The 14,155-nt window shown below is 47.6% G+C and overlaps 1 protein-coding gene across 1 annotated transcript in view; it reads right to left on the bottom strand.

Annotated features, from left to right (window-relative positions):
• The window catches only part of LOC119962323 (histidine-rich protein PFHRP-II-like), a 31,364-nt gene extending 30,215 nt beyond the window's left edge, over positions 1-1,149 (bottom strand). The window contains exon 1 of the mRNA XM_038790304.1: positions 1,135-1,149. Coding sequence (XP_038646232.1) covers positions 1,135-1,149 — 15 coding nt within the window. The remainder of the gene's footprint in view (positions 1-1,134) is intronic.
• Between the last annotated feature and the right edge of the window lie 13,006 nt (positions 1,150-14,155).

Below are 14,155 nucleotides of genomic sequence, written 5' to 3'. Positions count from 1 at the left end.
ACCCGGAGAACTCCGGCCAATATGTTTCAGTAAAACAGTCAATGCTTCGAATGGCCTACATTTCCTACATATTATTGTCCTTTGGTCACAGAATTATAGTCATTATAAATGTTAGTTAATGAACTTCAGTACTGAACTGCAATTTAATCTGAGCTTCTCTTTGTTCTGTGCCTTATTTTCCTTTGATTTAACCGAGGTGGGTGATAATGGCACTGGAGCCTCTAATATACATAAAATCATTAAAATTTATAGAGGTTTATTTCTCCAGGGAAGTTATTTGTTCGTGGTCATGAAAGCAAATGAAGTCAATGCGATAGGACAGCTTAAATTTCCAGTGCCTAATGTTAACTCAAGGAGAGGTTTAACTCAAACTCCCAGTACATGGCTACAAAAATGTACAATATACAAAATATCAGTCATACCTCTGCTGGTGGATCTCTCACCTTTGACTCAGAAATTTGTGTCTTCAAGTCCCATTCAAAATGGAGCCAACGCTCCACTGCGGTGCTGAGAAAGTTCTACATTCTCAGAGGTGTGGTTGTTTGGTTGAGATATTGAACTCTACCATTCTGTTGCTTCACACCAGGATGATGGGCCTGTGTTGGCACTATCAGCGGGTCACCATACAAGGCAGGAGAGTGATGATTACTCACTGTGAGGAAAGCTCTGGTACTCCTCAGTTTCTGCTAAAATCTGACTCGTCTTTCTGCTGGCAGCATGCTCACCATCCTCTGAACGGGGTCGGCATCGGGGGTCGTTGATCTTGGACCACTGTGCCCAGGGGGCAGGGATGGGTCTGGGGGGCATGTGGGGCAACAGGGGATGAGGGGGCGGGCAGGCCCGCTGTGAAGGTTACACGACAGAGGCTTCACATATATCAGGAGTGACATGTTTAATGATAAACGTTTTACATTTCAATTCCCCCCCCCCAGCTACAGAAAGTGACCTCACCAGTGCCACTTAGTGCTCCTCACCCTTCTTGGTCTTTCGTGATCTACTGCTATGTCTCGGTGTGTCCCCAGGATGCACATCAGAGGTAGAGGCAGCCTGCTGCTTTCCATGCCCTGTGGCCTTTGATGCTCTTGGCAGACATCCTCTGGAGGGCCTGGAGCCAGGGGGCCCCATCCAACTTACCCGTGTCACTGGCATCACCGTACCACCCTATTCTGTGTGCTGCCCTTGAGATGCACGGTGTCAGGAGAGGTGGAGTAAGAAGTAGAGATCACCGTAGCCTCCTTGGGGAAGGCCTTATGTTGGCCTCCAGCACTTCCTCCTCCCTGAGACTGCCCGTAGGTTCATAGGCTCTTGCAGCCGCGGTGCGTCCGCCAAGGCTGTGACTAAGCAGCTGTAAACCACTCCTGGTTCGATACCGAAATCCATTCTCCGCTTGTGGTACAGAGCAGACATGTTAGCCCGGTGAGTACTCCCGTGCTCAGCCAGTCCAACAGGCTACACGTTGGCCCTGATCTGTAATGCAGCTCTGCCTCTGCATGTCCCCCTCCCCCCCCTCCCAATTCCATCCCCAAACCCAGTCATTCCCCCCAACACTTTCCCCCTAACCCCGCCACCGCTCCCTGTGGGCATGGGTACCTGCGCCTGTCGCCACCCATGGCAGTGATACGCTCTGTGACCTTTATCCTGCGCCTTCCTGTGAGGTCTACTGTGGGCGTCATCCTTGGACAGGCCATGTGATACCCTACCAGTAGGGTGGGGCCAGGTGGGAGGTGGCGCAGTGTTACATGGTCAGTAGCATGGTGTGGGCATAGCCCATGGGCGAGGCTTAGCCAGGGGGGTAGGCACTTGTTGGGACCATAGCTGTGGTGTGCTGTGGGTCCTATCTGCAGCACACTGGTTGTGCCTACTTGTCTGGGGCAGGATGGATGGGAGCAGAGCACAGCGGGTAGGTTTGATGACAGCCGGTGGTCCTGCACAGTGGGCGGGCTGATGGTGTCACGGGTAGGACACTTGTCCTGCAAGGGGCACTGTGCCAGGGTGGGTGCCAACAACCATGGCACACGCATCCACCGGTAGAGGCATGCGCCGCGGATCCCCTGCTGCCCCTGCAGTGGGGCATTGCCTTGGATGGGTGCACTGGTGTGTATCAATACCTGATGGGCCATGGTCTGCGCTGGGCCATACCCATCCCGTTGATGGGTCAGCTGGCGTCTGTGGATTCCTATGGGTGTGGCTTGGAGTGGGGGGAGGCGGCAGAATGGGGCCACCATGCGGCCAGTGGTGCTCCACACATCTACGGGCCATAGTGGGCAGTCAGTGGGGTGCGGAGCCAGAAGGCTGCCTTGCCAGCCGCAACAATGATGGTCCATGGCCGGACACCCCGGTCCTCGGGGATGCCACCAAACCCACAGCCCATCTCCTGGTTGCCCCCTGCTACTCCCAACGGCCCTGGAAGATGTCCCCCCAGCCTGCAGCACAACTGGCAGCCCACTGCCACACCTTTGACTCCTTGGCTTACCTCCTCTCCCTCAGCAACCACGGCGCCTGTTTTCCAATTTTAAATACAAGTCGTCACTTCGGCTTGGTAGAGGCGGAGCATCGCAGGAGGCCGGAGACTACTGGGTCATGCACGTTAATGATATGCTAACGGCCGTTACTGTGCAATTTGCATGCATATGCCAGCGTGCAGGATAGACTGCAATCATGCCGCTATCGTGGCATTCCATTGGCACCCAGCGCCACCCTCGATTTTTGGCTGACGTGCGACTCTCAACCCGATCATGATTAGCGATCTGTCGGCTGCAGCCATTTTTGAATCCACCTTATCAAGTTACCCTGTATCCCATGTGCATTCGCCTTCTTTATATGTCTCCCATGTGGGACCTTGTCAAAGGCTTTGCTGAAATCCATGGAAAAACCATCAACTGCACTACCCTCATCCACACACCTGGTCACATGCTCAAAAAATGTAATTTCATTTGATAGACATGGCCTCTCTCTGACAAAACCATGCTGACTATTCCTGATCAAAGCTTACATTGGAGGCAGTCCAGAGAAGATGAACAGAGAGATCTCGGCATCCAGGTACATAAATCCCTGAAAGTTGCCACCCAGGTTAATAGGGCTGTTAAGAAGGCATATGGTGTGCTAGCCTTTATAAGCAGGGGGATTGAGTTTCGGAACCACAAGGTCATGCTGCAGCTGTACATAACTCTGGTGCGGCCACACCTGGAGTACTGCGTGCAGTTCTGGTCACCACATTATAGGAAGGATGTGGAAGCTTTGGAAAGGGTTCAGAGGAGATTTACTAGGATGTTGCCTGGTATGGAGGGAAGGTCTTACGAGGAAAGGCTCAGGGAATTGAGGTTGTTTTCGTTAGAGAGGAGAAGGCTGAGAGGTGACTTAATAGAGACATATAAGATAGTCAGAGGGTTAGATAGGGTGGACAGTGAGAGTCTTTTTCCTCGGATGGTGATGACCAACACGAGGGGACATAGCTTTAAATTGAGGGGTGATAGATATAGGACAGATGTCAGAGGCAGTTTCTTTACTCAGAGAGTAGTAGGGGTGTGGAACGCCCTGCCTGCAATAGTAGTAGACTCGCCAACTTTAAGGGCATTTAAGTGGTCACTGGATAGACATATGGATGAAAATGGAATAGTGTAGGTCAGATAGGCTTCAGATGGTTTCACAGGTCGGCGCAACATCGAGGGCCGAAGGGCCCGTACTGCGCTGTAGTGTTCTATGTTCTATGTTCTATGATTGGTCCTGGGTATGGAGGAAGTTTCTTATGAGGGGAGGTTAAGTACTTTGGGCCTGTTCTCATTGGAGTTCAGAAGAATGAGAGGTGACCTCGCAGGGACATGACAGGGTAGATGCTGAGAGGATGTTTCCTCTTGTGGAAGAGCCCAGGATAATAGGGTATAACCTCAGAGTAAGAGATCACCCATTTAAGACAGAGATGAAGAGGAACTTCTCTCAGAAGGTAGTGAATCTGGAATTCTTTACCGCAGAGAGCTGTCGAGGCTGGGTCATTAATTATGTTGAAGGCTGAGATAGACAGATTTTTAGCTGCCTGCTAACAGTTATTCAATCTTCTATCCATGCTAATATACTACCCCTGACACTTTGGGCTCTTATCTTATTAAGTAGCCTTTTGTGTGGTAGGTTATCGAACGCTTTTTGGAAATCCAAATATATAACATCAGCTAGTTCCCCTTTACCTATACTGCTCGTCACCACCCCAAAGAATACTAATAAATTAGTCAGGCATGATTTCCCTTACATGCTGCAGGAGTTCCTCAGGGTAGTGACCTCGGCCTAACCATCTTCAGTAGCTTCATCATAAGGCCAGAAGTGGAGTTGTTTGCTGATAATTGCACAATGTTCAGCACTATTCCTGATTCCTCAGACACAGTGGGTGTCCATATGTAGCAAAATCTGGAAAACATTCAGGCTCGGGTTGATAAGTGGCAAGTAACATCTCCAACAAGTGAGAATCTAACCACATCCCCTTGACAATTCAATGGCAATATCATCGCCAAATAGCCCATAAATCCGGGGTGGGGGGAGTCCGCAATCTGCAAGACACTGGGTCAAGAATGGGTAGAGTTCTCTTCATTTGCTGAGATGAGTGCAGCTCCAACACTCAAGGGGGCACAACACCATCCAGGAAAAAGCAACCCACTTGACTGGCCCCTCATCCACCAGTTTAAATATTCACTCGCTCCACCACAGATACACAGTGACAGCAGCGTGCACCCTCCACAGATGCACTGCAGCAACCCACCAAGGCTTTTTTGACAGCACCTTCCAAACCCATGACCTCTACCACCTGGAAAAAGAAGGGCAACAGAAGCAAGGGATTACCACAACCTGCAAGTTCCTCTCCAAATGTTGTCATTCCTTCAGTGGCGCTGTCAAAATCCTGATACTTCCTTCCTAATCTGCACCACGTAGATTGCAGCAGTGCAAGTAGGGAGTTCACCACCACTTCGCCCTCAATTATGGATGAACAGCAAATGTTGGCCTTGCCAGCAATGCTCACATCCCATGAAAGAATTAAAAATAAAGCAAGAAACAAAAAGCCTGGTGTCTCAGAAGTTGGTTTTAACCCTGTAAGATTCTTCACTCACTCTATTCACTCTGTCCACTGGGTCTTCGCCTGTAAATCCACAATTATGTGAACCGGACTGAATTTGAATCGAGCCTTGATATGCAGGGGTTTACATGCCATTTCAATAAATCTGTGCACTTCGTAACAGTGTGGCACAAATCCCGTTCTCCCCACCTGAGGCTGTCACTCCAGTCAAGCTGGAAATGATTCCAACTGAATAAATGACATTGACCCCTTGGATCGGGGAATAGAATCAGATCACATCCATCGACCAGGTGAATATGATTGATCCCACCATAGATCTGCCCCCACAAAAGGGGGTCCTAATATCCTGCTATGCTTCAAGCAAAGCATCGGAATTACTTTTGCACCATCTGCAATACCAGAAAACCTGAACAAACAGCGGTGATGCATTGCCATTGCAATAATAATCGCTTATTGTCACAAGTAGGCTTCAATGAAGTTACTGTGAAAAGCCCCCAGACACCACATTCCGGCGCCTGTTCGGGGAGGCTGATACGGGAATTGAACCGGCGCAGCTGGCATTGTTCTGCATGATAAGCCAGCTGTTTAGCCCCCTGTGCTAAACCAGCCCCCATAATCTCTGGAGAGAGGAATAAAGATCTCCCCTATGGGCCCTGCCTGAGGCATTGTATAAATTGACAGCAGTATGGTCAGTTGTTGCTGCCTCAGAAAGTAATCTGTACCAGGGATTAAAAAGGGAACTTCATTATTATTCAAACAGTGTATCTCGCATCTGTCACACATTAGATGGAGGCAATGCACGGCCCAATATCGAACTCTTTACTCCATTCTGTTAACTCTGCCTGACTGAAATAAAGATCAGGATTTCTTCCCACTTGAGCAAGTTTCAATTCTTTCAAAGAACGTGTATGATGCAGATACATTTCTTAGAATTGTTCCATGATGATACTTTGTTTGTGTGAATATGGTGGACAAAAACCGTCCACCTCTTCCCTGAAGTTCTGACTGAGAAACGTAGGATCTTTTTGCACCCGTATGGCAATAAAATGGTAATTCCTGAAATGACGGTGCCGGAAGGTGGCGTCACAAACCCAAGGCCACCACACAAAACACAAGCTGAGCGTTTGTGCTTCCCTCTGCTGAGAAAATATTTAACCTCAACATGGATCACGGAAGGAACGAGATTTATTTATTTTTCCCAAAGATAAGCTGATTTAGTTCATCCCTGTCTAAATATACGATCATGTGGCTTTAATCTGAGCAAGCTTGAATTGACTGGGAAAAGACTGGTGATGATTGTTCCAGACTCTCTGGCGCACCTGCCATTTTCATGCTGAGAGTGTGGTGTACGCTGTGCTCTCTATTGGGACACAGTCGGGTAACGCAAGCTTGCTTTTGCATCTGTCACTGAACGAGACATTTGCAAATACTGAAGACGAGCTGAGTATGCTAATTAATGGCGTCCAGCATAAAATGTCTAAACGTTCGGATTTTTTTCCCCAAAAAAATTAATTAAAAGGACACAGTTATCAAGATAATGAACAGGAAAGCTCAGTGCAAATGATGATGTGATTCAACATCAACATACAATTTTGTGTCAAGTGCTTTGAACCAAGCAGAAACCATTCGCTCCTCAGAAGGGCATATAAACGATGAAGGCCACCTGGCCTCCTTAGCTCACCCACCCTTTCTTCTCTTAGATTTAGCGTGGAATTGACCTCTTTAATTCTGTCATGGTTCTTGAAACCACTCCATCCGCAGGCATCAAACTCCTGGTTAACTCGGTTGTACCACTGCAGGTTTTAATCAGTTTGCTTATGCCCGATGTCTGAGAGAGAGGCCAGATTTACCCACATATGTATTTGGCAGCTTTTTTAAACTCAAACCGTTAGGTACGTCCATTCGTTTGTCTCTGATCATTTTTTCAAAGCTACGGAATAGCCTTTTTTCAACTAAGCAAATCTGTTTGAAGAGACAGTCAAAGTGGAAAACTTGTATAACAGTAAGATAAAGTTCTCACATGAAACAAGTATTGTTCATTCATTAGTTTAAAATGTTAGTCATTAGGGTGTCACGGTGGCGCAGTGGTTGGCACTGCTGCCTCACGGCACCCAGGTCCCGAATTCGATCCTGGCCTCGGGTCACTGTCCATGTGGAGTTTGCACATTCTCCCCGTGTCTGCGTGGGTCTCACCCACACAACCCAAAAAGATGTGCAGGATAGGTGAGTTGGCCATGCTAAATTTCCCCTTAATTGCATTTATAATTTTCTTTAATTTAAATGTTAGCTGAGATCAATACCTAGCGAAAAAATATGTTGGGCTGGACGCTCCTCCGTCTGCCATCAGTAGCGGAACTCCCAATGCGGCAGAGAATGGAGCGCGGTGGAAAAGCCGATACTCCGCTCCCCCGCTAGCGGCAGTATCGAGATTTGTGCCCACGCCAATGGCAGGATACAAATGGATCAAATTGACCTATTTGCATTCTATCATCTCGAATTCTCCAAGCCTGTGTGATTCCCCAGTCCTCTGAGCCGGGATTCGTGTGGGTGAAAATTCAGACATTTATTTCCCAGTGTGGCCCTGGCGCGGTGGGCTTCACGGTGGGCCAAGGCGGTAACTCGTTCAGGAACTTTCCCCAAAAGTCCATTGGAGGGCCCCCTCTTCTACACAATGCAAAACCTGCCCTTGCCACCATACCCTCCTCCAGAGACCCCCCATAAGAGAGACTGCCACCAGAGACCCCCCCAATACAAATAATCATCAGAAACCCCCTCACCAAAGAGGTCCGCACCAAAGACAGCTCCATAAGCGAGACCCCTACCAGGGTCTCTGTAATGGAGGGTTTCTGCTGAGGCTCTCTGGTTGGTCACTCTCTCTCATGAGGGTGTTCCTGGTGGAGGTCTTTCTTATGTGGGTCTCTAGTAGGAGGTCAGGGCACCCTCATACTTTGGAAGGGTGGGGGCTCCCGCACATCCCGTGGTCTGGGGGGGGGCAGAGTTACATTGTGGGCAGAAAGGGGCCAGCCGCAAGACCTCAAAAAGGTGACCCGTCTGAGGACCTGGGTACGAATCCCGCCCCTGGGTCACTGTCCGTGTGGGGTTTGCACATTCTCCCCATGTCTGCGTGGGTTTCACCCCCACAACCTAAAGATGTGCTGGTGAGGTGGATTGGCCATTCTAAACTGCCTCTTAATTGGAAAAAATAATTGGGTACTCTAAAAAAAAATTTTTTAAGAAAAAAAATGGTGACCCGTTAGCGGGTTTTGTTAGCGTTGGAATCCCTCCCAATCCCCGCCGTGCATAAATTTGTATAGCAAGGGATATCGAGTCGCCTTCGGATTCCCACTCCCAGCACAAACGCAAAAGAGAATTATGTGCAGTCAATTTCCTGCTCAGCATTTCAAGTGTGAAGGGGCGTGATTGGAATGCACTTAACTCTCTTTTGTGCGGTTGGTATTCACAGACATTGTGGTTTCAGCACTTTAGCTTGCTCATTCATGGAGAACATGAATGAAGCAAGTCTAACAGCTGGTTTGTGGAAGCTGTCAATCGCAGCCCAGTATCAGAAATGAATGAATGGCTTGCAGCTAATGGATCCGATGGGTTTAAACACAGGCACAGCTGTTCTCTTTCCAGCAAAGGGCACATGGCGGTCCAGGTAAGTGTTTCAACTGTCATGTTTTTCACCACCTCTGTCTGAACTTCCCTCTAGCTTCCAAGCAGGGGTATCTTTTCTGGGATTCTCTGGGAGGTCCGTCTAGATAGGGGAGGTTCCTTTAGTTAGGGTGTCCCTGTGGGGGGGAGGGCGTTGCTTTTGTGAGTCACCTATTTTAGGGAATCTCTGGGGATCTGGTAATGAGGGTGGGCAGGGCGTAAATTGTGTGGATGAGGGTAGGGTAAGCCTTGAATGGACTTGGTCCACTGCGAGGTCCATCACATTATGCCCATGTTTGGTGATATCTGCTGTAATCTGCACCCAGCCGCTCCAACGCTGGCTGCCGAATTCTCCGCCGCCTGTTTTCGGGTGGGGGGGGGGGGAAATCACACCGCGCCGGTCAGGGGCCGTTGGCAGCGGCCCCCCCAGCAATTCTCCGAGTCACGAAGGGCTGAGCGGCCACCCGTTTTTGGCCAACCCCGCTGGCGTGAAATGGACATGGTCCACCCCGCCGGGACCTGGCATGGAGGGCGGCTAGCTGAGTCCTCAGGGTGGGGGGGGTGCGGGGTGGATCTGGCCCTGGGCCCCCCACGGTGGCCTGGCACACAATCGGGGCCCACCGATCTGCGGGGGGGGCCTGTGCCGTGGGGGCACTCTTTCCCTCCGCACCAGATTCTGTAAGGCTCCGCCATGGCCAGCGTGGAGAAGAAACTTCCTGCACATGTGCAGGAAACACGCTGGCGGTGCTGCGCATGCGCCAACTCACGCCGGCCCACAGCGGCCCTTCGGCACTGGTTGGCGCAGCGCCAACTCATCCGGCGCCATCCTAGGCCCCGGAAGTGCGGAGGATTCCTGACGCCGGAATGGTTCGCGTCGCTCTTGGAGCCGGCATCGGGCCATCGTGCCCAGTGCGGGAGAATCCCGTCCCTGGTGTTGGGCCCGCTAAGTCGATGCAAATAGGTCATTACGACCCATATGCTTCCATTTACATTCTCCCGCTGGCATGTGGGCACGAACCCCGATCCCGCGCCAGTGGGATGTCAGAGCATGGCCGGTGCCATTCCCAATTCTTCCCGGATGCCCGGTTCTCCGCAGCATCGGCAACCCCACTACCGGCGCTCTTCATCCAGATTTCTCTGCTAAGTTATTCACTTAAGGAAGTTTTTGTAAAAATATTTGGACTGTTTTTCTAGTTTGGGCTAGTAGTGATTTAGGGTTAGGTTATGGTGTTGTTTGCCGATGATGGTTAGGGTTAGGGGTAGGGTTAGGGTTAGGGTTAGAATCAAGATGGAGAATCATGCCTGTTGCGTTACTGCTGTTTGCCCTTCTTTGGCAGTGAAAATCAGAGTTAAATTCTTGAATATTACAATCTTTGGAATATTCATGTGAGATAATCATAGAATTTGCAGTGCCCAGTGCACCGGCTCTTGGAAAGAGCATCCCATTTAAGCCCACACTTCCAACCTATCGCCGTAACCCCACCTAACCTTTCTTTTTTGGAACTAAGGGCAATTCAGCAAGGCCATCCACCTAATCAGCACATCTTTGGACTGTGGGAAGAAACCGGAGCACCCGGAGGAAACCCACGCAGACACGGGGAGAATGTGCAGGCCCCGCACAGACAGTGACCCACGCCAGGAATCGAACCTGGGACCCTGGAGCTGTGAAGCAACTGTGCTAACCACTGTGCTTCCATGCTGCCTCACATGACATGATAAATCTAGAAGCTGAAATAAAATGAAGAAAATAGAAAATGTTCTTTTTGATCTGCAGCTCACTGTGATCTTCAAGCAAGAGGAAGCCCTTTCTGGTCCAGGAAGAATCTAGGATCACATATAGAATCATAGAATCATAGAATTTACAGTTCAGAAGGAAGCCATTTGGCCCATCGAGTCTGCACCGGCCCTTGGAAAGAGCATCTACCTAAGCTCACACCTCCACCCTATTCACGTAACCCCACCCAATAGATCGAAATACAGAAGACAAAAAGTATGAGGAAACACAAAAAAGTCGATTCCCCATATTGACATCTTTAAATGATGCTGCGGCTTTTATTTCAAATATTATTCTAAGAACTATGTGTACGTCATTCTGTGTGAAGAAAAAAGACTGCAATTAATCCTAAAGTTTGCACTTTACTATCTTGTACCTTTGCTCCTACTCTCACATTTTAGTTTGACGCAATTTAGAAGAGCTACATTTCTATATTGTTTACCATGTATATTTACATATGTGAATATATATATCACATGAAAAGGGGCTTTTCACAGTAACTTCATTGAAGCCTACTCGTGACAATAAGCGATTTTCATTTCACATTTATAAACCGGTACCTCTTAATCACCTCTTTGTAAAGCTAAAAAGTTCATGTTTATCTCGTCTCAACTCATAATTCAATCCTTTAAGGATTAGGTTTATGATGTTCACTGAACTGCTTCCAAGACTTGAGTGCACACTTGTGCATCGCTGCTCAAAAATGGAAAGAATATTCCAAGTATGTCTTAGGTGGAACACAGCAGAGTTGGAGCATGACTTCCTCTAACAAGTACTCCACTGGTTTGACAATCTGGGTGAGAATTCTTCTTGACTGGTGCCTCAAAGTGATTGGACAGGGAAAGCTTATTTAAATCCCTAAATCCCTTTCAACTTCACCTCAGCTTCAATTTAGCTATTTTGATACCATTCACATGCACATTCCAGCAGGAGGTCACAACCGGGAGAAGGAACCCAGGCTGATGCATCCCCCGCCCCAACAACGCCCTCGCGACAGGGTCAATAAGGTTCTACCTAAATTCAACAGCTTCTGCACAAACCCAGGATAAACCTACTTTCTATGTCTGGCTCACCACTGCAATAAATGGAAAGATAATAATTTATACGCTTTCTCTCTGATCGTTTGTCATAAGCTTGTTGGAGAATTGACTTAACCCAAAAGAAATGGCATCATTGACTTTTCACGGCATTTCTCCAGGGTTCGACTGGGTAGTTTGGAGAAACTCCACCAGAGTATTCACTCACGGGATCCCTCTTGAAGATTACACTCTATTGAAGAAATCCTGAGGGCGGCATGGTAGCACAATGGTTAGCACTGTTGCTTCACAGCGCCAGGGTCCCAGGTTAAATTCCCAGCTTGGGTCACTGTCTGTGTGGAGTCTACATGTTCTCCCCGTGTCTGTATGGGTTTCCTCCGGGTACTCCAATTTCCTCCCACAAGTCCCGAAAGATGTGCTTATTAGATGAATTGGGCATTCTGAATTCTCCCTCTGTGTACTCGAACAGGCGCAGGTGTGTGGCGACTAGAGAATTTTCACAGTAACTTCATTGCAGTTAATGTAAGCCTACTTGTGACAATGATGAGGATTATTATTATTAGACAAATGAGGGTAGGAATATAAGAATTAGGAGCAGGAGTCGGCCATCTGGCCCTTCGAGCCTGCTCTGCCATTCATTGAGATCATGGCTGATCTTTTGTGGACTCAGCTCCACTTTCCGGCCCGAACACCACAACCCTTTATTCCTTTATTCTTCAAAAAACCATCTATCTTTATCTTGAAAACATTTAATGAAGGAGCCTCATCTTTAATGGGCAGGGAATCCCATAGATAAAACAACATTCCAATTTTGAAACGATATATAAAAGAGAAACAGAGAATACTTTAAAACTTTGATTTGGTTTAACAAGGCGCTACCAGGAAACACCACAATGATCTTCACCATGCCACACAAAAGGTTGCTGTATAAGATAAGGATGCATGGCATTAAGGATAAAGTAGTAGCATGGATAGAGGATTGGTTAATTAATAGAAAGCAAAGAGTGGGGATTAATGGGTGTTTCTCTGGTTGGCAATCAACAGCTAGTGGTGTCCCTCAGGGATCTGTGTTGGGCCCACAATTGTTCACAATTTACATAGATGATTTGGAGTTGGGGACCAAGGGTGATGTGTCCAAGTTTGCAGATGACACTAACATGAGTGGTAAAGCGAAAAGTGCAGAGGATACTGGAAGTCTGCAGAGAGATTTGGATAGGTTAAGTGAATGGGCTAGGTTCTGGCAGATGGAATACAATGTTGACAAATGTGAGGTTATCCATTTTGGTAGGAATAACAGCAAACGGGATTATTATTTAAATGATAAAATATTAAAGCATGCTGCTGTGCAGAGAGATCTGGATGTGCTAGTGCATGAGTCACAGAAAGTTGGTTTACGGGTGCAACAGGTGATTAAGAAGGCAAATGGAATTTTGTCCTTCATTGCTAGAGGGATGGAGTTAAAGACTAGGGTGGTTATGCTGCAATTGTATAACGTGTTAGTGAGGCCACACCTGGAGTATTGTGTTCAGTTTTGGTCTCCTTACTTGAGAAAGGACGTATTGGCACTGGAGGGTGTGCAGAGAAGATTCACTAGGTTAATCCCAGAGCTGAAGGGGTTGGATTACGAGGAGAGGTTGAGTAGACTGGGACTGTACTCATTGGAATTTAGAAGAATGATGGGGGGATCTTATAGAAACATACAATAATATGAAGGGAATAGATAGGATAGATTGGAGCAGGTTGTTTCCACTGGCAGGGGAAAGCAGAACTAGGGGGCATAGCCTCAAAATAAGGGGAAGTAGATTTAGGACTGAGTTTAGGAGGAACTTCTTCACCCAAAGAGTTGTGAATCTATGGAACTCCTTGCCCAGTGAAGCAGTTGAGGCTCCTTCATTAAATGTTTTTAAGGTAAAGATAGATAGTTTTTTGAAGACTAAAGAGATTAAGGGTTATGGTGTTCGGGCCGGAAAGTGGAGCTGAGCCCACAAAAGATCAGCCATGATCTCATTGAATGGTGGAGCAGGCTCGAGTGGCCAGATGGCATACTCCTGATCCTAGTTCTTATGTTCTTATGAATTATTTCCTGTTAATTGAGAATACTTGTGGTCAGCAACTCCAATGAAACTATTAATTCTGGATTTACTGATGGATGCCTCACACATATATGTTGCTTAATACTCAAAAAAAGGTCTCAGTGTAGCACTGTGATATCCTGTTCATTCCTGTAGAACAAATAACAGATATGTTTCAAGGTTAAGAAGAAATAGCTCCACATAGCCTTGCACTTCAGTATCTGACCCTGCTCCCATTAAGCTCACAGCTGACTCTTTATTGAAGTGTATAATGTGGTGTGTGAAATTTCAGTCCCATAATCCCATTAGATTTTGCTTGAAGAATTCAAAGTAATTAGTTTGTAGCTGTGGCAAGATGTTAAGGAGCGCCACTTGTAAGAGACCTTTAATTTACAAAACATTTTTATATGACAGCAAAGAAAAAATCCAAACGAATAAACTTAATTTTTAAACAAACAAACACCTTGTGCTGGATGTCCTGCAGTGCAATGGGTAGTGACCCTGCCTCTGTGCCAGAAGCTCTGGGTTCAAGTCCCACCCCAGGACAGGATGGCCATGGAAG

This window comes from Scyliorhinus canicula, chromosome 2, assembly GCF_902713615.1.
Source record: "Scyliorhinus canicula chromosome 2, sScyCan1.1, whole genome shotgun sequence".
In the NCBI taxonomy this organism is placed as follows: domain Eukaryota; kingdom Metazoa; phylum Chordata; class Chondrichthyes; order Carcharhiniformes; family Scyliorhinidae; genus Scyliorhinus; species Scyliorhinus canicula.
Note: the sequence above shows the minus strand (reverse complement) of the source record. Positions and strands in the feature narration are given on the sequence as shown.